Here is a 23,556-nt window from a genome sequence, read left to right as displayed (position 1 = left end):
GTAACACTTTGTTCTAGAAACACTGATTATACATAAATTAATAAATATTGCAGCTATATTAACATCAATTTGCCCTGGAAACCACAAGTTTATTCCTGATTTCTACCTTGGTCTCTGTAAAAAAAGGCAAGAGACAGGAGTCTTATCTGAACTAGAAAAGAGACTTCATTTAAACCATATGATGAATTTATTGTAGACATAATGCTGCCAAGTTTAAAACTCTAACTTATTATGTAGATATCCATGCAGCATTCCTGAAGGAACAGCTCCTGAAGGGTCCCCAAAATGAGGCTCAGGGTGGGGTCATGTCCCAGCCTGAGCAGGTGGGGGCCACCTGAGCTCTCAAGAGATGATCACTCTAAGGCTGCCATGCCGGACTTCCAGGACCATTCCCCAGCTCTTCTGTCTTGTCTCTTTGGAAGATCAGGCCCCTCACCCCCCCAACGCCATCGGAACTGTTGGCACCTGCTGCTATGCCAGATGCCAACATGGACTTTCTGTTCTGCTGCTCCACCAGCCAACCGGAATCACACAGCATGGTCTGAACATGCTTTAAAACACATCTCGTCCAGATTGTCCCAGTTTCCTACAAGCATGCTGCAAGCAAAGCCAAGTACATAGAAGCCTTGGAGAACTCGGCTTAGACGGGACCTCGGGAGGTCTCCAGGCCCACTACCTCCACAGTACAGCCTCAACTACCAGGTGAGGCCATGCTGTTCACGGCTCCTTCCACTACTCTTCAAAACCTGTATGACTGCAGCTGCACAAACTACCAGCGCAAGCTGTTCGACTGCCTGACCATCTGCATCTCCTGTCTCACCCCATCGATGCTGATTCACTTCAGGTACCAGCGCCACGGCCTCAGCCAGGCCTGGTTGCCGCGGGCAGCCGTGCGCTGCAGCCTGGCCTGGACCTTCTCACTGAGCTCCGAGGCACCGCTGGCGGCGGCACAGGGCTGCCCTCAAGTGCTGCTGCCGCCTGGCAACTGCTGTCACTTCTTGCTGAGGGGGGGGGGGACCCGACTCTCATCTGCGGCATTTGCCACGACATGGCCCTGCTGGCGGCTACGAGCAGCAGGAAGTACCGGCAGGCAGGCTTCCGCATGTGGATGAGAATGAGGATGAGGGTAAGGACCAGGGCCAGGGCAAGGCAAACAAAGAGGACCAGGACAAGCTTAAGGCAGACACGGTCGCCGCGCGCAGTGGCTGCGGCCAGGAACCTCGGACACGGCGGCAGGGACGCGCAGTGCTCCCAGCGCGGGACGTGCTGCTGCTCCCGGAGCGGGTTGGGCAGCTCTGAGCGCCGCGTCCGGGCGCCAACAGAACCGCGGGCACCAACAGAACCGCGGGCGCCAACAGAACCGCGGGCACCAACAGAACCGCGGGCGCCAACAGAACCGCGGGCGCCAACAGAACCGCGGGCGCCAACAGAACCGCGGGCACCACGCGCCTGTGGCTCCACAACGGCCGGGGGCACGCGCGGGGCTCCACCGGGGCCGTCACAAACGGCCCGGCACAGGCACAGGGCCAGGAACAGGCACAGGGCCAGGAACAGGCACAGGGCCCGGCACAGGCACGGCACGGGCCGGGCGGGTGACGGCGGGGCCGCGCGGACGCGAGGGCGGCCTCGGCGGGCGCCCGGCAAGGAGGCGGCCCGTGGCACTGGGCGCTGCCTCGCCCCGGGCTGCCCCGGGGCACGGTCCGGGCTGCTCCGCCCGAGCTGCAGGCTGCGGCAGGCGCTCGAGCAGCTCTCGCCTCGCCCGCTCCGGGCTTTTCCCTCAGCGCATGGCCGGGGTGCCTCTGGGCACCACACTCCCCAGCAGGCTAACTTTGCCTCTGCGCCCCCGTCTTTCTTTTGAGGAGCCAGTTTAGAAGTGGTGCCTTGAAATGTGTGCGAATGCTTGCAGTTAGGCAGGATCTTATAGGCAAGAAAGCATCATGCCATGCTGTTCTTGTATAACATATTTAGCAGCACTAAAAGTAATTTACTTAACAATGTCAGAAAATGACAGTTTTTTTAATCTCAGTGCTGAATCCTCAGCCGGGCTCCAACTCAGTCAGCAGCACTTAACAAAGGGTATTGCTGCAGTTGGTTTTATTTTTATCTGGACCGAACTGCTGTGGCTCGTTCACAGGTCTTCTGTAGGTGTCTTGTATGCCCTGCTTGTAGAGCAACATATTGACAAGGACATACAGCAGTCAGGGAAAGACGGAACACTCTGCCTCGCCTGCTTTGCCTGCATTTCAGTAAGTGCCTATTAAATGATGCTTCTGCACAGCACAGTCAGAATAGTGCAATGCAAGCAAAAGGACAGGCTCCCATCCTTAAGCATATTTCCAGCCGGAAATCATGGCATAGAAGGGCCAGAATATAGGTGAATAAACAACATATCAGAAATACTGACTCCATAGCGGAGTGAACAGGTTATTAAGTTGAGTACATTGCTGTATGAGTTCTCAGTATCCAAAGAAAAATACTGCAGGTATGTTGAGTTCTTCAAAAGAGATATGTTTTTGCACAAATGAGTTTTAAAGGGATTCATGGTGGATAATGAAGGTATTACGAGAATGTGTCAAAAAATAGTTTATTATTATTTTAATGACCTTATAAAATTATTTAAGCAAAAACAAATTTAAAGTTATGTTTTCCAGTACTTATGTTCACACTTTTTGCTTTGGTTTGTCTCTTCAGACTAAAGGCTGTTTTAAATGTAGTGGTTTATTAATAAGAGGGATTTTGGGTAGGTTTATGCATTATATACTTGGGAATACCCACTTAGTTCTTTGTATAATTGGAATTCTTCACAGAATGGGAACAAAAGTATTTAAACTTCAAGACTAAAATATTTTTGCTTTAGGCAGATTACAACCAACATAATTTTATTTAAGCCCCTTCCTCTACTGTATCTAACAAGGGTATGAAAAAGGTGTATAAGATCAGGTAAATACTTGGGGTGAAAGTGAAGTCTCTGTAAACCATCAACAATCAGATAGTTCAGAGGCAATCATCTTCAATAGACTAATCTTGAAATGCTCGATGTGGTAGAGAATTGAAGCATAAAATTGCAATTACTACATAGTTGTGTTTTATTTCTGTAATGTGATTTGAAATCAAGTGATGCTATACATTAGAATTTTAAAAAGACTTGTTGATATACTGCATACAATTAGTAAAAAGAAAGCAACATAAAGGAATTAATATTCTTTCTAAGCTGTCAGAAATAAATGAGATCAATGTGGCATATTATAATCCACACATTTCTCAGATGTGTTTGGAAAAAACCCATCATGTAAAACATGAAGTAAATTGATAAGTGTAAAAGCACAATTAGTGTACTAAATTCACCAAATTCAATAATTACCACTGAAGTATTACACACAACATTACTGGAAAAACATGTTTTATGCCACTGAATGATTATCAGAGTAGCTTTGTGAAAGCAAAAGTTTGGATTCATCTGGATGCTGTTCCACAGATTTCAGAGTACGTATTTCCAATTTGGAAGAACCAAATAAATAATAACCTTTTACCTCTTCAGTCCCAAATTCAGAAAACTTCTTACATTCCCATGCTGATTGCACACCAATCTACAAAGAAAGAGGTGAAAAAGCCGAACCCCAAAAAACACAACCCCAAAGTTTCAAACCTATATATGCTGATCCCTAAAAGACCAACATTGTAGAATTATTACCTTTAATATGTATTTTGTCCTCACACACAGAATTTTCCCTAGCAGAGCTGATTGCTTATATTTTAGAGTCTCCCAATCAAAGTTGTAATGGGGCTCAGTGCATATGATTTACAGTGTTATCCAGAAAATACAGGAATTTTATTCTGATATTTAATCTTAGTTCATGCTATAATCTCTGTGCATCATATGAAAATGTGTTTCCTGCCTGACACAAAACAAGTGGATATATTGTTTCACTTTTCAACCAAGAGGTATAAAGATCCTTTACCATCATCATACTAACTGCACAAAGTATTCATGGTACTTTGACAATCTGTAGTGGTATTTATGGAAGATAGGTTTTTCTAGGCTTTGGACTTTTTAGTGTTTGCAAATTAGTTTAAGCCACAAGATATTCACTATTCTTCGTTAAGAGTAAATATTTTACTGTATGTTATAAGCTTGAAAGTTCCCATTTAATGTTTCAGAGGTTGGTATTTTCCCCTTGCTTAAAACCTAGGTCTCAGCCACTTGGAAAATCTGTAAAATTATGCATTCCTTATGCAAACTACCTCTTTAGAAGAAATAGTTCATGCTGTGGCTTAGTTACAGAACTGGGGTCAGTCATCTCGATCTGATTTTTAAAAAGAGGTTTGACAAGCAGATTCAGTGCAGTTATTTGGATTTACAGCACTGCAACTTGGAACAGAACAGTCTAACCTGGAGAAAGCTATTGAATTTACCTAATTATACACAGTATATTGAATGCAAGACATTTGAAGGGATATATGTATTCAACTGGCACCTGGTATATGTAGTCATTGAAAGTTTTCAAGTAAGAGATCCAGAAGTACAAGGCCTGACCTCACTCTTCTTTGTTGATACTTAAAAGTCTGTATGAGCATATACCTTTGCATTTAGCATTCTCTAGGTTTTCAAACTGCCATGGGCAAGGCGTATTGGTGTCAGCACTATGCAAGTAGCTTAGCATTTAGCTCACATGCAAGTCTGCAGTGCTCAACCTAATAGTTCCCATGGCATTCTTCCTAGAAGGGAGACACTAACCAAATGTGACCAGGAGAGGCAGTACCTCCTCTTTCACACAGCAGTCCCATGGTTAAAGCACTCAGCTCCTCTGGGGCCAATCCATATGCAGTTTCCAGGTAAATCTTTGACCATTGTTGAGACTATTGTAATGTAGTCAAGGTTGTGGAGACCATACCACAGCTTGGGACAAACCTGCATTAGTAGTCCCTTCCCAAATTATAAGTTAAATATTATGTGCTATTAATTATGTCGAGGTTAGTAGGCATGTATTATTGTTATATGTAATATATTTTAAATGTAGTAAGTATTAGTTCGTGAGCCTGGGACACAGATTCCCAGTTAAACCCATACAAATGTCAAACCCAGCAGAATGTAGATGTGCATTTGTTCTTCCTTGTTGCATGTCTTGTTCTGTCTCAGTTGTTGTACATGTGGTGTGCTGGTTGCTCTCATTGGAAAAAACTCTGCTGTATTCTGTTATCTACAGCTTCCCCGGCACATGAAAATGCTCTCATTAACAGGCTACCAGCACAGGGTAAAGCACCCCTTGTACAGCTCTCTCCATTTGGGTGACACAATCAGCAATTTGCTATATTGTCAAACACAGCATGATTCCATTCATGTGTTTCTGGGGGGAGCAGGACACTCTGATTACATACCTGCCTGCATTCTGCCTAGATAATTTCATTTTTCATTTAAAAGCTGCCTGCTGAAGCAGAGTCAGAGAGCAGCTTTCACAACTTGTGTAGCTCCCTGGGTGAACATTTCAGTGAATAAGACATTGCCTGTATCACCACCAGCAGCAAAGTACCACAGCGCACAGCTCATTGAAAGAGCTAATGCAGGTGCCTGTCATCGGCGCGGGATTTGGCACAGCACTTGGGACTCTTTCACCTGAGTGCACCGAGGCACGTGAGCCTTAACAATGGTGCCACTCCAGCCACAGCTGGCCTGCAGGTTTAGTATTGACTAAGGAAACCAGGCAGCTCCGAGTAGCCATTCTGAGGACCCATGGGTGCTTCCATCAGGCCAGTGCATTCCTGGGGCTGGGAAGGAAACAAGGCAGAAACATAAAGTGTAGGTACTTGTAGTTGGTACTAGAGCTAGCCCTAAGTATATAAACCCAGGGTATATTACAACATTTGTTTCCCTGCAAGGGATTTATATGCTTTTATTGACCTGTTTACTGAAGAATTCACCTGGCCATAACTGAACAAATTTTCACAGTTTTCTAAGATGCTAAAAAGTAGACATTATATTCAGATGATAATCTTTTGATCTTAGAGTTCCAAATTATTTTTTGCTAAGCCTTAAAAGTTTCAATGTGTATGAGCTTTAACAGACATCTGAGACAAGTTTTGCAAAAGAAAATGAACCCTGTAAGCTTACTTGTGAATTTACAAATATAAACAAATTAAAAGCATGGCTGTTTTTAAGGTGATGCTATCACTCAGATTCATTTTAATGAGAGACCCAAACACCCAAACACCTGCGCTGCAATGCCTTCAGGCAAGAGGATATGGGCACACATGTAACTGAAGTCTGGGAAAAGCTTTAGAATAATTTCCATTGCTTTCCCTAATTTCTACCATTAAGATTCATATTTTTAGCTCCTGATGAGGCTGCTTTTTTTGAGTTTCAGCTTTAGTGGTTCATGAAGGAATGTCAAGATGAAGGCCTGAAAAAATGAGTCTATAAAATGTTTTAAAATGATCAAGTATGCAATGGAAAAGAGACCTTTTCTCATTGAAAGGAAAATCTTACATCAGGTCTCAAGCAAGTGGCTCCAAGGTCGACTGATGGGAACTGAAATGCAGTATAGTAAAAAATGGCTACATTATATTTGACGAATTTATGTGCTCCTGAAAACTACATTGTATTTTACTGGTGTGACCAGCAGACAGAGTGACAAGTGAACCAAAGCCTTAACTCCATCATGTCTCCTTTGCCTGTTGCTGTCCTGTAGCTTGGGTAGGGCTGGCACAAAGGTGTTTGTCTGTCCGAGGAACAGAACCCCAACAGAATGGACAGACCAGGGTGCGTTGGGTGGACAAAAGTGGTCAGACAGATGAATGGCCAGGTAAGTTAAACCCAGAGATTTTACTGGTATATATGTGTGTGTGTGTGTGTGTGTGTGTGTGTGTAAAGATACTGAGGGAATAGATGGCAAGAAGAGACCCAATTCCATTCACTCAGTCATATAATCAATGTTATCTCAGGTATCCTCATATAAACTCATTAACCTTCAGACTGGGTGTTTTACAAAAGAGGTCCCTAAGGACTCAAAATTTCTATCTGAAGAACATGAGTGTGACTCAGAGGTATGAAATTAAGCTATACAGTTGAGAATTGCCTCCTACAAAATACCATAGCTAAACTTTATGCCAACCTGATCAGGTTTTGGAAACAACTCATTTTGTCTGCAGCCTCTGAGGTCTAGCAGGAAATTTTAGAATATGCATTGAGCACTCTGAATGAAGAAGGAGCTGTGTAAATTACAGGAGTAAGTTACCATTCTCTTTTACATCTTAGCCACAGCAGTCAATATCTTTCTTGTACTTGGAGTCAATCTGGGATGTATGGATTAACCCTAGAAACTCCTGAGATCCAGAAAGAAACCAAAGAGCGAGCAGGAAACTGGGATCAAAATCTTCTCCTTCCCTACAGACTTCACTAACCACATTGGTGCTTGTACACTAAATCCTGCTATTTTAAAACAAGTTAGATGTTTTGACTATCCTGATCCTTTGGGATAAGTATAAGTCACTCTCTGGTAATTCAGATCAAATTTAAAAGCTTCCTCTGTTCAGTGCTCTGACTTAGATATGTGCAACTGTAGCTTGCAGGAAAGGAGTATTTCACAAAGAACTTGCAGGTCAAATGAGGAATTATCCACAAGGTTATACAACAGCTGAGCAGTAGGACCATAACTCTGGATTTAAGTGTTTCAATTCTGCATCTGATGCCTTAGTCATTTATTGGCTTTAATTTCATGTGTTTGGAAGGAATTTTTCCCATGGGAGGTTTCAAAAAGACTGCATCTAGTTATTCTTTGAAGATTCTGGATTTAGATGGTGCTGATGTAATTTAGAAAACATTTTAACTCAGTCCAGGCTATACTATTACAAGTAAAAATTGTTTCAGCAAACAAGACATGCTCAGAACATGGTGACCTAACAACCTGTAATAAGATCCTCAAAGTACATACTAAATAGAGGGAAATGGAGATGCCAGTTGCTCCTAGCAGTGACACCCACCGTTCTCCTGTAACACTGTGTCACATACTTGTTTAAAATATACTAGTAAAGATTGTATTATACTTTCTACAGTAACAATAGATGAGAAAAAAAATCAACGAAGTTATGTGTAGCAGTAATAAAGAAAACCTTTAAAGAATGATTTGATAGTGCCGCTAGGAACTAATGGTGCTGACTAGGAACTAATTACAGCTGCCCCTCTGGTCTTGGGTTTGCTCACAGGGAGGTTCTGATTACCCGGCGTGTGCTGCCGTCGCTGTCTGTGGCCGGCACTGCTGTTGCTTGTGCAGAAAACAAAGATACCACACAAGCTGCTGCTGACTGACGGGGGGGGCGGGGGTGTGTGAGTTGGAGACAAGAGACAGAAAATGTTGCCGTACTCTTCAAAGTGCTGCGCTTGGGGTATGTGTCCATTCACTAATTGAACAGGAGTTCGGTCACAGCAGGATTTCGTGATTACACAGGTTAATTGTTCCTGCCTATTATAAAGGGCTCTTTGTTTTTGCCATTTGTCTTTCGTATTCATCCACGCTTTCTATTACGTTTCTGCTTGCTTGTCCCCCACCAATTCCTCCAGGCTATTATTTGCCATTTCAATACACTCTGCCATGCACGCCTCGGTTTTATTTCCTCATGCCTCTGCTCTTTCAGTTGTTTCTGCCTCGGTAGCTCTCAGCCTGCTCCCCTACTTCTAATTCAGCTCCCACTCACTTACTGAAAACCTCTCATGCTGATTTTACTTAATACAGTATAATTAAGGGTAGGGTTTTTCAGAGAGTTTTTCAGGGGTACGTGCATAAGAGGATGGACTTTTCACGGTGCAGGCTATTTATTATTGTCTCAAACCGCGACAATTATGCTTGTTAGAAACAATGTTAAAATAAAGGTGACTACAAACACTCCAGGGTAGACACCTTTGCAAAGAGTAGACAATGGGGGCCTTTGTGAGACCCCAGCAATGAAACTGTCTTAAAATGTCTCTCTCCCTACTCCTTGGTTGAAGGGTGGGTTGCCCCACACAATTATTATTCTCTCTGGTTAAAAGTGAATAGGTGGGGAAGGACTGAGTAACAAACAAGATACAGTTCCTGAATTGTCTAGTCTTCAAAAACAGCATATTATTAAACAACAAGCTGAGAGTGGTCAGATGCACTGCCACGGTCACAAACAAGTACTTCCTTAACCTGGTTATTTGTGTCAGGGACAGCAATGCTGTGTTCATGTAGCACTTACTATGTTTTTGATTTAGGCTTCCCTAGACAGTAATATTTAATGGAACTTGAGGAATTGCAAATGGCTTCACAAACCAATTCTTACTCTGATGAAACAAAGAAAAAATAATATAAAGGGTAAAAATGCCTTCACATCCTGCTCTCATCAGAGTATTATGGGAAACATGTAAGCAAAGAAAACAAATCAGCGCCTCGTTCACACTTCATCAACTGCCTAACAACTTGCAACCAGTTAATTACACACCTTTAAAATGCATGTACAGGAGAAATGGTTCAGAAAAAAGCTTTTATAATCAGAAAGGACGGCACAGAAATACTTACTCCATACAGGTAAATTTAAGCCTTTAAATCTGACACTACTCAAAGAATGTACTGCATGTAATAGTAAGGTAAATGTTGTCTGCTTTATGCTAAGCATTTAATAATCATTAATCTACAATAATTGCTCTACATTTGTTTTTTGCTACTAACCTTTGTAACCTCTGCTCTTCACTTGAAAGGGAGATAAGGATTTACACATTATATAGAAGAATTGGATGCTAAATTGATTAAATATATTGAAGACTATCTAGCAATAAGTAATATTAGGCTGAGTTACTTTCACATTTCCAAATACTTAGGGCCCATGTAGACCAGTAGCTCAGGCAATACATTATTGCTATGGCTAGCAGCAGAACATGGACTTTATACTGATTTTGCAAATCCTCTGGACTTGTCAGGCTGTGCTGAGCTTGCTTTAGCATTCCTGCAGCTGTTTTACTTTGCTTACCTGTAACAACAATCTTATAATGATCAGGAGGTACTTGTCTAATATACTGATTTCCACACTGGTGACCAGTGCTAGGCACAAGGACATGAGGAAATGGAACGAAGCTGGATCAGGGGAAGTTCAGATTGGACATAAGGAAAAGGTTCTTCGCTGTAAGGGTGGTCAGTCACTGGAACAGGCTCCCCAGGGAAGTAAGTGGTCACAGCCCCAAGCCTGCCAGTGTTCCAGGAGCATTTGAACAACTTAGTCACATGCTTTAGTTTAGGTAGTCCTGTGAGGAGTGGGGAGCTGGACTCAAAGATTTTTATGGGTCTCTTTCAACTTGAGATATTCTATGTTTCTGTGTTTTACTTTTTGGTAATTTTATATAATTGTGTGATACAACCATAATATGTAGTAATAAATGGTAATAAGCAGTTGGTAGAATGAAATGTTTCTGCCCTTATCATAATAATGCAATGCAGGGGATTACAGTGTTGGAATGACAGGAGAGGGAGGAGGCGCAAGATGACACTGGCAACTTCAGGGCTGTAAACAAGTCACTGTTGGTCAGCTAAAAATACACTGACCTGAGGAGTTGGGAAAAGCCAGTTGCAGGGGTAACAAAGCAAACAACTCCCATCACACAGAACCAAACCATCTAAAGAGTGGAAACAATCGAAGCGTGAGCAAAACACCAGTGACAGAGAGGTGAATGTTAGGAAGTTGATATAAGAACTTTAGCTGTCTATTATAGAGATGGGTTTTTTCCCCTTGTAATAGCACTATTTTCTTTTTTCTGTAATTATTAAATTTGAACTGAAAAATCTTTCATGAGCCTGTCAAGACTTTACCTATGTTGACAACAGACTCGACTTTGCAAATCATGTTTGTTTTCTTCTTTCCTATGCAAAAATATGAGTGCAATAACTGTTCCTTGAGGAAAGCCAACACAATTAAGTTGACTATCATAATTTACTGACATATTATTGATATACATAGATATATTTTCTGGCCTTCAGAAATTATGCTATTTTCACTGACAATTTCTTGTGTTTCAATTCTTCTCTTTTTCCCTGATGGAGAGGTCACTACAGAGTTTTATGTTCTGTGGCTTGCCTGACCTACTTTATTCTGACCAGATTGTGTTTCAGTGTGTATGAGGCATAACATGAACAGTATGTGATGGTCAAAGGTAGCAGGGTTTAGGTTCCCAGTCATGTAATGAAATGGAGATGTGTAATAATACAATACTGAAGATGCTGCAATCATATTTTTTCCAGTACAATAGCGAGTTTAAGATTTACTGCATTCTTTTGTGCCACACCATTGATTGCTGCCCTTGGGCCACAAGTTCTTCAAGCCACAGCTGGACTATACAAAGTGTTTATCTGCAATATCCATTAAGCAATCAGACTTTTTGATCCTGTGCCCTTTTTTCACTGCATCTTTTCTGTGCTCTGAGGCGGTTGGACCTGGCCAAGTATTTTCCTCCAAAACACTCTCCCTCAGAGCAGTACACTCAACACCACTCAAAAATTAATTCCTTTACTATATGGAGGAAGATAAAAATGCCTTAAATACCCTACAGATAGTTGTATTTGCAAACGTAAGGAACTTGAGTTTAACTCAAAGCAGTTCTTGAATATCTCCTATAGGTTTTCTGTGCTCTTAAAATGCAAAATGAAATTAACCTGGAGGAAACTGAACTAAATGTGTTTTTAGCTTAAAGCTTGCTGCAGTCTGTTGAGAGTCTTTTAAATGGATATTGTATTGCAAAAGTTTTGTGGATTTCCAAGAATGCTGTAATGGTACTCTCAGCTGAAAAGTAATTGAAGAGGTGGGTGAAAAGGGCTCGCTTTTTCTTTATTTCAGTCACAGATGCATCAAAGCATAGAAGCAGCAAAACATTTTCAGTACCTCCTTGTTAGAGTTGAAAGCAAAAAACCCTCTCATTTATTTCTGGGTACTAATGCAGTTGTGGTAGGAATACTTATTTTAAAAAAAGAAAAATAAAATGGTGCAAACATTGGTAATGTATCATTTGCAGCTCATAACTTTAGTATCAGCTTTGATAAATTTAACTTTATCCACAACTAAATAGAGTAAGAATGGGCATTTCCTGCTAGTTGCTTAGCACACACCTGATTTCAAAATGAAGAGAACTGATAAGCCATGATTTGATCTTGTGAGGTTTATAGCAAAAGTCTTTAATCTGAAAAGAGTTTCAGCTCAAGAGTTTTAGTGGGAATTATTTCATACTGTCAGCTTCAAGTGCATGGAAATATTGAGGCACATTCCCATAAGGTGCTTCTCTAACGTTACAATTAAAAAGACAATATTGTGTTTTGCAGCAATATTGTAAACAATGTGTGAAGGTTTCACAGTAAAATTTTTACATGAAAATGGAGATTGTGGACAGCAGTGGCCAAATACTCTATTAATTTCTACACAGTGCACTGAAAACCTCCCTGGAGAATCCTAAAGAGAGCACACTATTCAAATGTGTTGAAGAATGCATTAAATAAAAGTTAACCAACAACAAAGTTAGTAAGACTTATTTGATTGTAAAGGTCATGCTTATTTAAAAATGTGTCAAGGGAAAACAAAAAGTGAAAGAGGGTAACAATCACTGGTTTTCTCTGGGTAGCAAATATATTGGCATCAAGTGATATATATCAAATCATGTACTTTAGAAAACAAAATCACACCAAACCTAATTCTGTTCTTTTCGTGAAAATGCTTTAAGCGTGTCCTGGTTTAAAAGACAGGTGTCCGCCAAGGAAGGCGGGAACCTCCCCAGAATGCAAAATATGACTCCCTCCCTCCAAATTAATATAACCTTGAAATTAAGGGGCTTTCAGGCAAAGATATAGGAAAAGGAATAACAGTTCTTTACATATATATATATATATATATATGTATATGTATATAAAAAATATAACAAGACAGACAAACGACAACCACCACAGCAACAACAAAAACCAGACAACCCAGTAACAGCCTTTGCTCGCCCGTCAAGAGATTTCCCCTTTGGTGGAGTTACGCCCACAGCCGGCAAGGCACTGTTGGCTCCTGGCGAGGCAGAGGGGCTGCGCTGGTTCCGCTGTGGCCTCAGGGGCACTCCGATGTGGGCTTGGGAAACCTCCTGAGGGGGTGGTGGGAGCTTGGGCGGAGGGGAGGATGGGTGATTGTTCCTTTGCACAGCTCACAGGCAGCGGCTGGTCACGAAGTCAGGCTACCACGCAGAGAAGTGGCCCGGCGGGGGCAGCCCCAGTCTCAGTGGCACCGCACACATTGGCTCTGGACCCTCAAACGGCCGGGAAACAGGGAAAAGGCGAGCAGGCTTTCAGTGTAGAGACCGCAGCGAATCGCAGCCTCGGAGCCTAACACAGAGGAGCAGCCGCAAGGGGCAGTGGTCTGTCGGGAGGCGCTCCCGGTCCCGGGTTTTGGCACCACACGCGCTGGGGCTATGAGCTCCCGAGTGGCAGGGAAGCAGGGAAACAAGCCGGCAGGCCTTGGTCGCAGTGCCGAAGTAAAATGAAAACAAAACGAAACAAAAAAACCCCCTACAGGGCAATAGGATCTCAGGTCAGATCCACTCACCATGTTGCGTGGCTGCTGCCTCAGTCCCCCACTGGAAGGAAGGAGCAGCCCTCGCCCCAACCCCTGCAGGATCCCCGTCCCTCCTTCACCCGTCTCAATATCCCCGGAGCCGCGGTGGGGTGGGGCGAGCGGGAAGGCGGTTAGGGCAGTGACAATTCCGGGCACAAAATGACTATGGGATAACCCCATCACCATGAGCCACCTTCCCCCTCAACTCCCCCCCCCCCCCAAAGCATTAAAAGCAGTAAGCATTGCTGAAAGATTCGGATTTTACAAGAGGCTGGGCATGTTGTGTTTAGAATAGTGTATAACAAGAAATTTTATAGATTATGTGTCCTTGTACTAAAAATGGTCTTACAGTGTACCTTCCAATTCAATTTATTAATAAGTACTCTACCGCGCTGTCTTCTAAGATAGTTGACTCCTATCTCAACAACTGTGGAAATATTTTATTTCTGTAAAAAGACATGGTTGGATTAAAGACAACTATGCATTCGTACTTTTGTAGCTCAGCCTCAAAGTCAAGATCATTTAAATTATAAACAATTTAATATTTGAGCTTAAAAATAACATTTATAGTTATAATTAGTTATAAACTAATTATAGTTATAAACGGCAAATAATGGACTGCACAGTCAGGCAGAGATGTCATCTTACACTGGTTTCCAACAGTGGCCTGACTAGTAGAAGAATCTCACAGCATCCAGTTAGGAACTCCCTGAGCCAGAGGTTGTTCCTAAGTGTGTGATAATCTGTAATAGATTTTCCCTCTATGAACTTGCCCATTGACTCTTGAAGGTACATGAACTACGTGGAAAAACCTCCTGCTTCAGACTATACTGGCACCCGCACTTGTTATGGCAACTGATAAAAACAACTAAACACTAATGAAAACACAAGCCCTAGTGTATCCATCTGCACCAGCCAGGAAAAGCCAACCACCATCCATGAAGCCAGAACTAGCAGTACAATGCAGCCAGCTCTATGTGCAGCAGGTGTGGCTGACATCAGTCCACATCAAATCTGGTGTGCACTAGGGAAGTCATCAGCTCAACAAACATCTTGCCATTTTGTGTGGGTTAGAAGACCTCCAAGGTACAGAATTGCTTTGTACTATTACGAACTCCCAATATTACATATGAATATCCAAACAGATTTATTGTTGTCCAATTGCCAACAAATGGCCACAAGAGTAGACTCCTTATGCATTTGAATCGCCATCCTTACTGAAGGAAAACACAGCGACTGCAACGCAGCATCCTCAAGTTTTTGGAGACTCAAACTGTAACTACACGGGCTGAAAAAGGATCAGGCCAAGTACCTTATTTCGTGCAGGGCCTGTCCTGCTCTGTGCGTGGCACAAGGTGAGCCTGTCAGGCCGCCCGACCGAGCTGGAGGCGCGGAGCAGCCCCGACAGCCGCGGCCCCTCAGGGCATCCCGGGGCGGCCGCTCCGGGAGCACCGCGTCATGTGACGCGGCCGGCTGCGGCCCGCCCCCCGCGGAACGGAGCAAAGGGTAAGCGGCCGCAGCGGCCGGGAGCCGGGCGGAGCCACGGGAGCCGGGCGGGCTCGGAGAGCCGGGGCGGGGAAGCGGCCGGGGAGCCCGCTGGTGGAGGAGGGAGCGGGGACGGGCGTGAGCAAAGCGGGCTCGAGGTGCGGTGGCGGGGACGGGCAGGCGCCACGCTGCGGGCCCGGCCGCGAGCTCGCGGCAGCGCTCGGTGCCGCCTCTGCTCCGCCCCTGCCCCGCCCCCGGGCCGGGGCGCCCCCGGGAATGGTCCCCGCGGGACTGGCGGAAGCGCCGCTCACGTGGGACACCCGCTGCTGCTTCCTTGTCGGGTGGTGGGTTCTTCCCTTCTTCGTCCTTCAGATTACCGAGATATCTATTTCAAGTGGGAAGGGACTGGATTGAAAAGAGCCGGCAGAGCCGATAGTGAGAAGCACCGCTGTTTTTGCATCCTCCGCCTGTCAGAGGCGGTCGTGCCGGGCTGCCGGTGGAAGTGCAGCGGGCGCTTGAGCGGGGGAATGGGCTTAGAGCGACTCCGGCGTTCTACTCCCGTTCACTGGCATCTTGTCTGCAGCTGAGACTTGTGCTGTGCACTGCTCTTGGTCCTGGACTGAATGCAGTTCTTACTTAACGTATTTTTCTGCTTTATTAAACTTCTATCAGATCTTGTATTTGTCCTATGAGGACTACAGTTAATGGCTGTTCTCTCGTATCCTGATGGAATGGCTTTCCTGTTACCCTACATCCTGGACATCTGAGAGAGAATTTATTGTTATTTGTTTGTTTTTTGTTTATACTGATATAACTTGTCCTAAAGTGGCTGCTTTTCCATGTCTTGTGCTTGTCCTGCAATCTGTTCTCAGTTACACGCTTCTCCATATAAAGGCCACAATGCTTCAAGCTGAAGAGATTCAGCCAGTTCCTACACTTGTCGCTCTGGTATTCCTACTTTTGTTAAGGAAAATTAATTTTCTTGGAAATTAGTGAAAAGCTTAAATAGAAAAAGTGCAGCTGAACAATAAGTAGATTCTAACCTTCTAAAATCTTTTAATTAGCCAGTATTCCATTATAGAAGTTTTACATTTTTTTTTTTTATTACCATCCTTGTTCTGTGGAACTGGAATTCATTGAGCACACCAATGTACCAGAAAAGGCAAAGCTGCTTTACAACTCTCTAAATAATTTTCTTGTAACAGCACATCTTTATTTTCTTTTTCTCCCCTAAAAGCATACACCATGCATACTTGTTCATTGTTCAGCTAGGAAGAAAATAGAAATTGTCAACAAAATATACTAGGAAGACAGAACCTGTTGGGGATTTTCAGGTTAAATGAAATAATTTCTCCAGAAAACTTCAGAACTAGACTTGATTTTTCCAATATGCAGCTTTTTAAATGAATACATATGCATTTTGTTAAAGAAATGTAACATTTTAAACTACTGCATTTGAGAGATTTTCCAGGAGTCTTTAATTTAATTTGCTTTTAAAATTACAGATTCTTTTATTTAACTTGTATGTCGTTACCAAAATAAATTTTCTCCTGGAACTGGTGGTAAATAACTATACACATGGTGTAGTAGTGGGTGATATCCAGATCCCTGAAAACAATATTTTAAGCATGCTAACAACAATTTTCAGATTCAAACGGTTTCACAGTCACGGTTGGAATTTTGTGGTGAGATCTTTGTAAGTTGACTAGGGTGCCACAGATTTCAGCTGTTTCTGGAAATCTGTATCCTTATGATTGTTGTTTTGCTTACTCTTGAGACCTGAGCAACTTACATGGCAGTTGAAGTTGTCACAAATCCCAGACTCAAAATCAATATGGTGGGGAATGATAGTCAGAGTGCACTAGGTCTGCTCTTAACAAGTCTCACAGTGACCTCTAATGTTCAAGAATAAAACCTGAGTTGTTAAAATAATTATTTTTTGAAGGCATAATTATGTCATACAGTTGCTTTATTACTATGCCCCAGACAGTAGATAGTAAGTAGTTGGTTCATCAGGTTTCACTGCTGGTTTTCACGAGAATGTTCTGTCAGGGAGTCAGTCCCAATTTCTCTGCTTTGAACAAGGATGCACAAAGCTGTTTTTACAGTAATTGTGGGAGAACTAGTAATTTTTGTGAAGCATGCTGAAAATGGTTAAAATACCTTTCAAATAGTAAAAACATTTTCTATTCTTTCTTTTGGCATCATTTTCTCATACCATAATAAATATTATTTCAGTTATTATTCTGTCCTCATATACTCAGTGCATACTGGCATGCTTTAAAGATTCATAGCTGAGAATCTTGTTTCTTCTATTAATTTGTTTTTGTATTCATTTGACTTTTCATTAGGCTAGAAGAAACTTTCCTGTTCTGTACTGAACTTAGTTCTTCTTAATCCAAAAGCAAAACCTTTTAGAAGAGTTTGTTTCTGACAATATTAATGTTTGAAGCTGAATGCTTCTATTCTTAGGCTACTCATTGAATCTTATCTGAATACGTAAGGTTGTGTATTTTGGTGAAAACTGAATGTTCCTTTGTTGTTGTTGTTGTTTTTGCCTAAGTTTCGTTCTAGATAACCACAACTAACATGACAGTTCCATGGTACTTAAAAGAATCCAGAGAGCTGACTAGATAAATGTACAAATTTATTGAAATTCAAAGGTTGTTCTATTGTTTACCATAAACATAATTTACAAATTCAGTAAGTTTTGAAGCAACTCCTCATTCACGCAGTCTGCTTGAGAGCAAAACATAGCAGCAGCTGATAGTTGTTTACAAAGGACACTTAAAATTTATTTAGAGAATTAACTTTGGTTGCAGGCATTGAATCCTTAGGCTGAAAGCAACACAGAACTTTCAGTTGTGAGAAGCTGAACGCATTATGTTGCTCACTTAAGTGAGTTCCAAAAATTGATGTAATTTAGTACTTTCCATTATGTACAGTATATATTAATGATTTTTAGTTTCTTTGAAGGTGCAGAAACACGAATAAAACCAAATATTGTAACTTCTGTGTTAGAAGAACTGTTATTCTGCCATTTGCCTGTGTGATAGTACTTGGAAGATATTTCATTACATCTAAAGTTTTAAGTGCTGGGAAAAAATCTGATTTGTAACAATTTTTTTTTTTTAAAATTGCAATTCCTTTTCTTGATGCTTGTGTGTATAAAATGGAATCCTGAGTAACTTCTCAGAACTGAGGGGTGGCTGATTACTTGCCATCCCGAACTAGTTGTTAATTTGATTGCTGAGAGTAACTTTGGTCAACAGCTGTGTTTTCTTCCAGTTTTGCTTTACAGTTGAAGAGTGAAATGTTTTGTTTGGAAATACAAGATTGTCCACGAAGGTAAAATTTGTGTACTTGAAACACAAAATTAATTTGTAAGAATAAGCAATATGACTTATTTTCCAGTTACAACCAACATGTGAACTAAGCCTTTGTACATGACATAGATCCCAGTGACGGGAGATAGTAATATTTTATTAAAAGAAGAATCAGTCCTACATTGAACTGATTTTTTGCCCCCAGAAATAATTCTGTGACTGATTATGTTGACGATTGTTGTGGTTTAAGCTTTTCTATTTGGTTTGTGAGCTGAAAGCTCATTATGGTTGATCTGGTTTTGTCTGCTTCTGGGAACTTCTATGTATGTTACAGCACTGAGAAGATTAGAAAAATGGATTTTTATTGTTGTTTTTCTTTATTGTGCTATATTGGAAAAATTCTGTTTATTTCATAGGGATGGGAGCTATTACATGGAAATTGTAATTGCTTGAATTCGAGCAAAGGCACAAGAAAATGGTACAAAATGGAGTTGAAGCTAGCAAAATCTGCTGCTTTATATTTGGAACAAGCAAAACATTTGGGTGTCAGGACAAAATGACTGATTTAGAGGAAAGAAAAAAGAACAGCAGAGCATACCTGTGCAGCTGCTGAAACTGTAGATTAGGTTTGGATTTGCTTCTTCAGTAATGCAGCAGTCATTTCCATGACCTGTGATATTTCCAAACTCACAATAGAGGGGTGTTCTTTAATGTCTGAATGCTAGGGGATACAAGGAGAGTAATATGATGGAGGAATAGGATGAGTAAAACCTGTGCAGAGTATAAATACATTAACTGAATAGACACGTTACCACTATGGTGGAATAATACCAGGATAGAGTTGGCTTTATTGAAGGATAAATAAGAGCTCCTTCTGGAACTAGATAGCATTTTTAAATGAAGTCTTAAATGCACTGATCTATATTGATTATTTTAACTGAAAGCTTACATGGGCTAGTCTGTTTTGATTCTTCTGTGGCATTCATCACCATCGTGTCCAAGCCTGTACTTGGATAAATATATGTGAATTAAATCAGCCTACTAAAAAGTCTGCATACTTGTACCCTTACAATAATCACTGTAGTGTCTGCATACTTGTACCCTTACAATAATCACTGTAGTGTAAAAGTTATTGAAATATACAACCAAAGTGGGAAATGAGTCAGGCTGCATGGCAGTATTTAGCTCTGGCCTCATATCATGAAAAATTGTAGAAAAAGCATGTGTTAAAAAGATCACACGAATTCTGATACTGAGTGATGTCCTGTTAATCATGGTTGTTAGGCTAGGTATAACCTCGTCTTCAATTTAGAGCAGTCTTAAAACAAAAGCTTTTGTCCTCAGTTTTATGTTTCATAGGACACAGTAAAATTGGGCTTATTCATGTGTTGTGGTGTTTTCTGTTATGAAAGTCTTCTTTATTTTCAAACCATATATCCTGAATTCTAGTGTAATGCCATTGATTTATAGAAAAATGTATATTGTGATTGACAGAGAAGTTGGTTGTTTCAATGGATTCTTGAACTAAATATAATATAGCTACAAATTCCTGAACAAGATCAAATAGGTCATTTCAAACTAACGGGGCAGCCTTCTTAGGGTAGTTGTTTTGCATATAGGTTGTAATTCCCTCCTTCCTGTTCCCTCACATGCCTTCTTGTAGAAGCACATCAGGGGCCATTCTATTTCCTTTGCGGATGACTGCTAATGCCTTGTTTTTACAGCTATTTTTCCTATCATACTTCTGTGGGTAATTTTTAAGTACCTAGCTTTGCAAATATATTGTAACCTGGGGCTTTCTGAATTACTTGATGATTTTCTGCAGGCTGTTTGATAAACAGTGTCTTCTAATGTGCAAGCAAGTGTAAGAAAAAATAAACATTTTATACATAGAGAACTATCTAAATAGCATCTCTGCTCCATATGTTGTAGTACCCACAAGAGGCTCATTATAATCCCTGGACCTTTTGTGCACCAAATACTTCAGTCCAGATAATGCTGTGCTCCATCTGCCTTAATCTCTGAGCTGCACAATGTGAAATTCTTAATGCTTTGACCTGCTATATGCTAGCATTTTTGATCTTGGATTTTTCTTGTCCATGTTTCCATTTCAAACAAGTTTTCAAGGTTATTTGTTTGAAGTTTGTATTCTGTGCGTTTTTTTTTTCCCTAAACCAAGTATTACTTACAAATGCTGAAAAGCATATGCATCTCTAAAATATTTTTATTCTGGGTTTGTTTTTTTCTTTTGTATTTGGTTTTGTTGGTTTTTTTTCCCCCATCTTTTAAGTGTTGTGATTTGTTGATCTTATTCAAGGTGTCTAACTGGGCAGAGATCCAGAAATATATGTTAGAGAAATTATTTTTTTCATCAAACAATACTTTGCTATCCTCACTGATACGCATTGAAACCTGTCATCATAAACCAGACACTGCACTGTATTTCAGAATTTCATTCCAGAAACATGATGCTTTTAAAATCTACAGATGTTTTAGAAATGTCTAAGAGCAGAATATTATCTTTAGGAGTGATGGCTGTCTTATGTTTTCTTTATAAAAAAAACTCCAACCAAATTTTTTCTTTTAATTTTAAGGATCTTTTTTGTGTCTACCCTTTACCACCCTAAATTCTTTCTTGTGACTGTGGTAAATGCTTACCATTACCTTTTCCCCTTCTTTTCTCCTACAACTATCAAAGTATAAGAAAAGACAACTCTGCACATTTTAATCCAGCAGTGTTTATCAGTTGAGGATTATCCATTCACATGTCCAGTCATTGGTAGAAGGTAATGCTGCAAACTGCCTTTCTGCTGCCTATGTTCCTGCTCTTCCCCTGTAGCAGTGCAAGACAACTTGAAGCCCCTGATATGAAAAGAGTGAGGGGTAACTTCCCATTTACTGGAAGTTGGGTGGTGAACTATTTTGTCAACAGTTGCATGGCAGCTCTGCACGTGAATTTACTTGTCTGTGCTTTTTAGAGGGGAAAGCTTATGGAACAGACATGGCAAAAATGTGTGCACTGTTAAGTCAGATACTGACATGTAGTAATTTACCTTTGTGTTGAAAATGTTTTGCTATATGAAAGGACTTAAGGTTAAAGATGGATTGTTTTTAAATAGTTCTTCTCAAATTATTTGAAATGTGTGTGCAAATGTTTACTGTCTTTAGGGAAGAAAGGCTTCTGCAGGCTGGCTCAGTTTGTGCCGTGGGGAAAAGCTGTCCTTTGCTGTGGGAGGTGGGGAACCAGCAAAAGTTCAGAATGTAGCACATCATTATAAATGAAGGATTCATCATTTTGGTGTAAAGGAAAGATGAACCCAGTGGTTTGATAGTTGCTGAGAGGAGAGGGGAGGAGAGGAGAAAATTCAGGGCAAGTAGAGAAGTCCTTCAGCACCTGAGCTGTTACTGGTTTTGGTGGTTTGCAAATTGATTGCTTGTAGGGGTGCTGCTTGTGCTTTTCCCCTCATGTTCTTCCTATTGTGCCATAGAATTCTGCATGTGTTCAAACCCACAAAAGTAGACTTTAATTCCCAGCATTGTCCATAGCTGCTTAATACTGCTGGTGTTACCTTGTCCAAGTGGTGTACTGATAATGTAGCATTTTGTCTTAGCAGTTTTAACCTGGCTGCTAGATTCTCTGTCACTATTAATTAGCTTGTAGTTGTAGGAAGCATATGGTTGGTCTCCTGTGGATTGTCTGACTAATTACTTCTCTTCAGATACTAGATTTTTCTGTAGATACTATCATGGGGCTTCTGCAAGAAGTTTATAACAAGATCTGTCCATGGATTTAGTAGAAAGGATGGGATGAATTTTCATGTTTCATTATTACTGAAAAAGAGGTTTGACTCTGAGGAATTTTAAGAGAAGTAAAGTTGTCTGATTTCTGAATGAAAAAAAAATATATTCCTAAACCAGCCATATTGTGGTACATGTATCAGACAATGTTTTCCTGCTCAAGTTACTCTAGAGAATATAGTGAATATATTTGTGGGTAAGGTCTCCAAATGGTGTTTTGTGGCAGACATTGCTGTTAGAGTGGAGTCTGAGAGGTCTGAGATGCCAGACCTCATAGCAGAGAAGTAGAGTTCCAACCAGAAAACTCAAGAGGTAAAGTTCAAAGTAAATAGGTTGAGAGAAGGGTATTAAGGTGCCGGCAGTGGTGTAGTTAGAAGGTAGACAAAACCCTGATTTTTAGAGATTCTATTTTTATGTGGTGTATTTTCCAAAGGTAAAGCTCTGCTGATGGAGGCAATAGTCTCTTTTGGTGGATTGATTCTAATAACAAGTTCTTAAATTATAAGCTGAGAGTAAACCATTATAGCTTTTTTCTTGAAATGGTGAGACTTTTGTTCTGTTTCACAGCCTATTTCAAATTATTTGTAGAAGTGGTTGATGCAAACTGAAAATGTTTTCATGAAATGTTCAGAAAGAAAATGACCGAATTATAAGCAGTATGCAAATTTGAATTTATGAACAAGTTATAGATGATGAAATATTTCCACTTTAAAAAAATAATTAAAGCTTTTGAAGGTGAATGTCAGAAGTAATAGTCTTAGAAGACAGGTCTTGTCATTGCAAAGCTATTAATATCTATAAAGAATTCTACTGAAGAATACACAGATGGCTTACTTTGTAGAACTGCGTTTTCTCTCCTAAGTTTGATGCTATTTGGAATTAAGAAGCTCTGTCCATGACAGAAATACTACCTTCAGTACTATTTCATCAGAGTGATTTCAGTTTATATTCTGCATACAAATATTTCATCGCTTCCATGTTTCTCAAAATGCAGCCAAGAAAAAATGATGATATTGTGAAATTCTAAATACTTTGTAAGAGGATTGAATGAAACTGCATATATTTATGTTTTTAATTATTTTAATTGAAAAATAACTCTATGTTCTTGAATAGAAACACAGTGGGAGACTGAAAAATCAGGGCACAGTCTGTTTTTTCCTTCTGTCTGTTGGAGTTAGGAGTGACAGAGGGAGCAGGGACTTCACAAGCTGATCTTGAGGGAGGGCTACCAGGGATTCATTAGGTGAAGCAGCAGTTTAAGAGGGTGATAGGCAGCATTTCTTATAATGAAACTGCAGTTGCATAACCTAGGCTTGTGTCTATGCAGTAGTACCTGGATATTCAGCTTGCTTTTCAGAGGTATGACTAATGTGATCAA

At 41.0% G+C, this 23,556-nt stretch overlaps 1 protein-coding gene across 5 annotated transcripts in view; it reads left to right on the top strand.

Moving 5' to 3' along the window:
• Nucleotides 1–953: 953 nt before the first annotated feature.
• IMMP2L (inner mitochondrial membrane peptidase subunit 2) overlaps nucleotides 954–23,556 on the top strand; it is a 426,380-nt gene continuing 403,777 nt past the window's right edge. Inside the window, exon 1 of one of the 5 annotated variants that reach the window (XM_032107398.1) lies at nucleotides 954–1,126. In XM_032107398.1, the coding sequence (XP_031963289.1) occupies nucleotides 1,049–1,126 (78 nt within the window). In that variant the 5' untranslated portion in view covers nucleotides 954–1,048. Of the gene's footprint in view, nucleotides 1,127–15,018; nucleotides 15,076–21,069; nucleotides 21,167–23,556 lie in introns of those variants that run through there. The other 4 variants (XM_032107399.1, XM_032107395.1, XM_032107397.1 and 1 more) reach the window with 4 other exon arrangements.

Source organism: Corvus moneduloides, chromosome 4 (assembly GCF_009650955.1).
Source record: "Corvus moneduloides isolate bCorMon1 chromosome 4, bCorMon1.pri, whole genome shotgun sequence".
Taxonomy (NCBI): Eukaryota; Metazoa; Chordata; class Aves; order Passeriformes; family Corvidae; genus Corvus; species Corvus moneduloides.
This window is presented reverse-complemented; position numbering and strand designations above follow the sequence as displayed.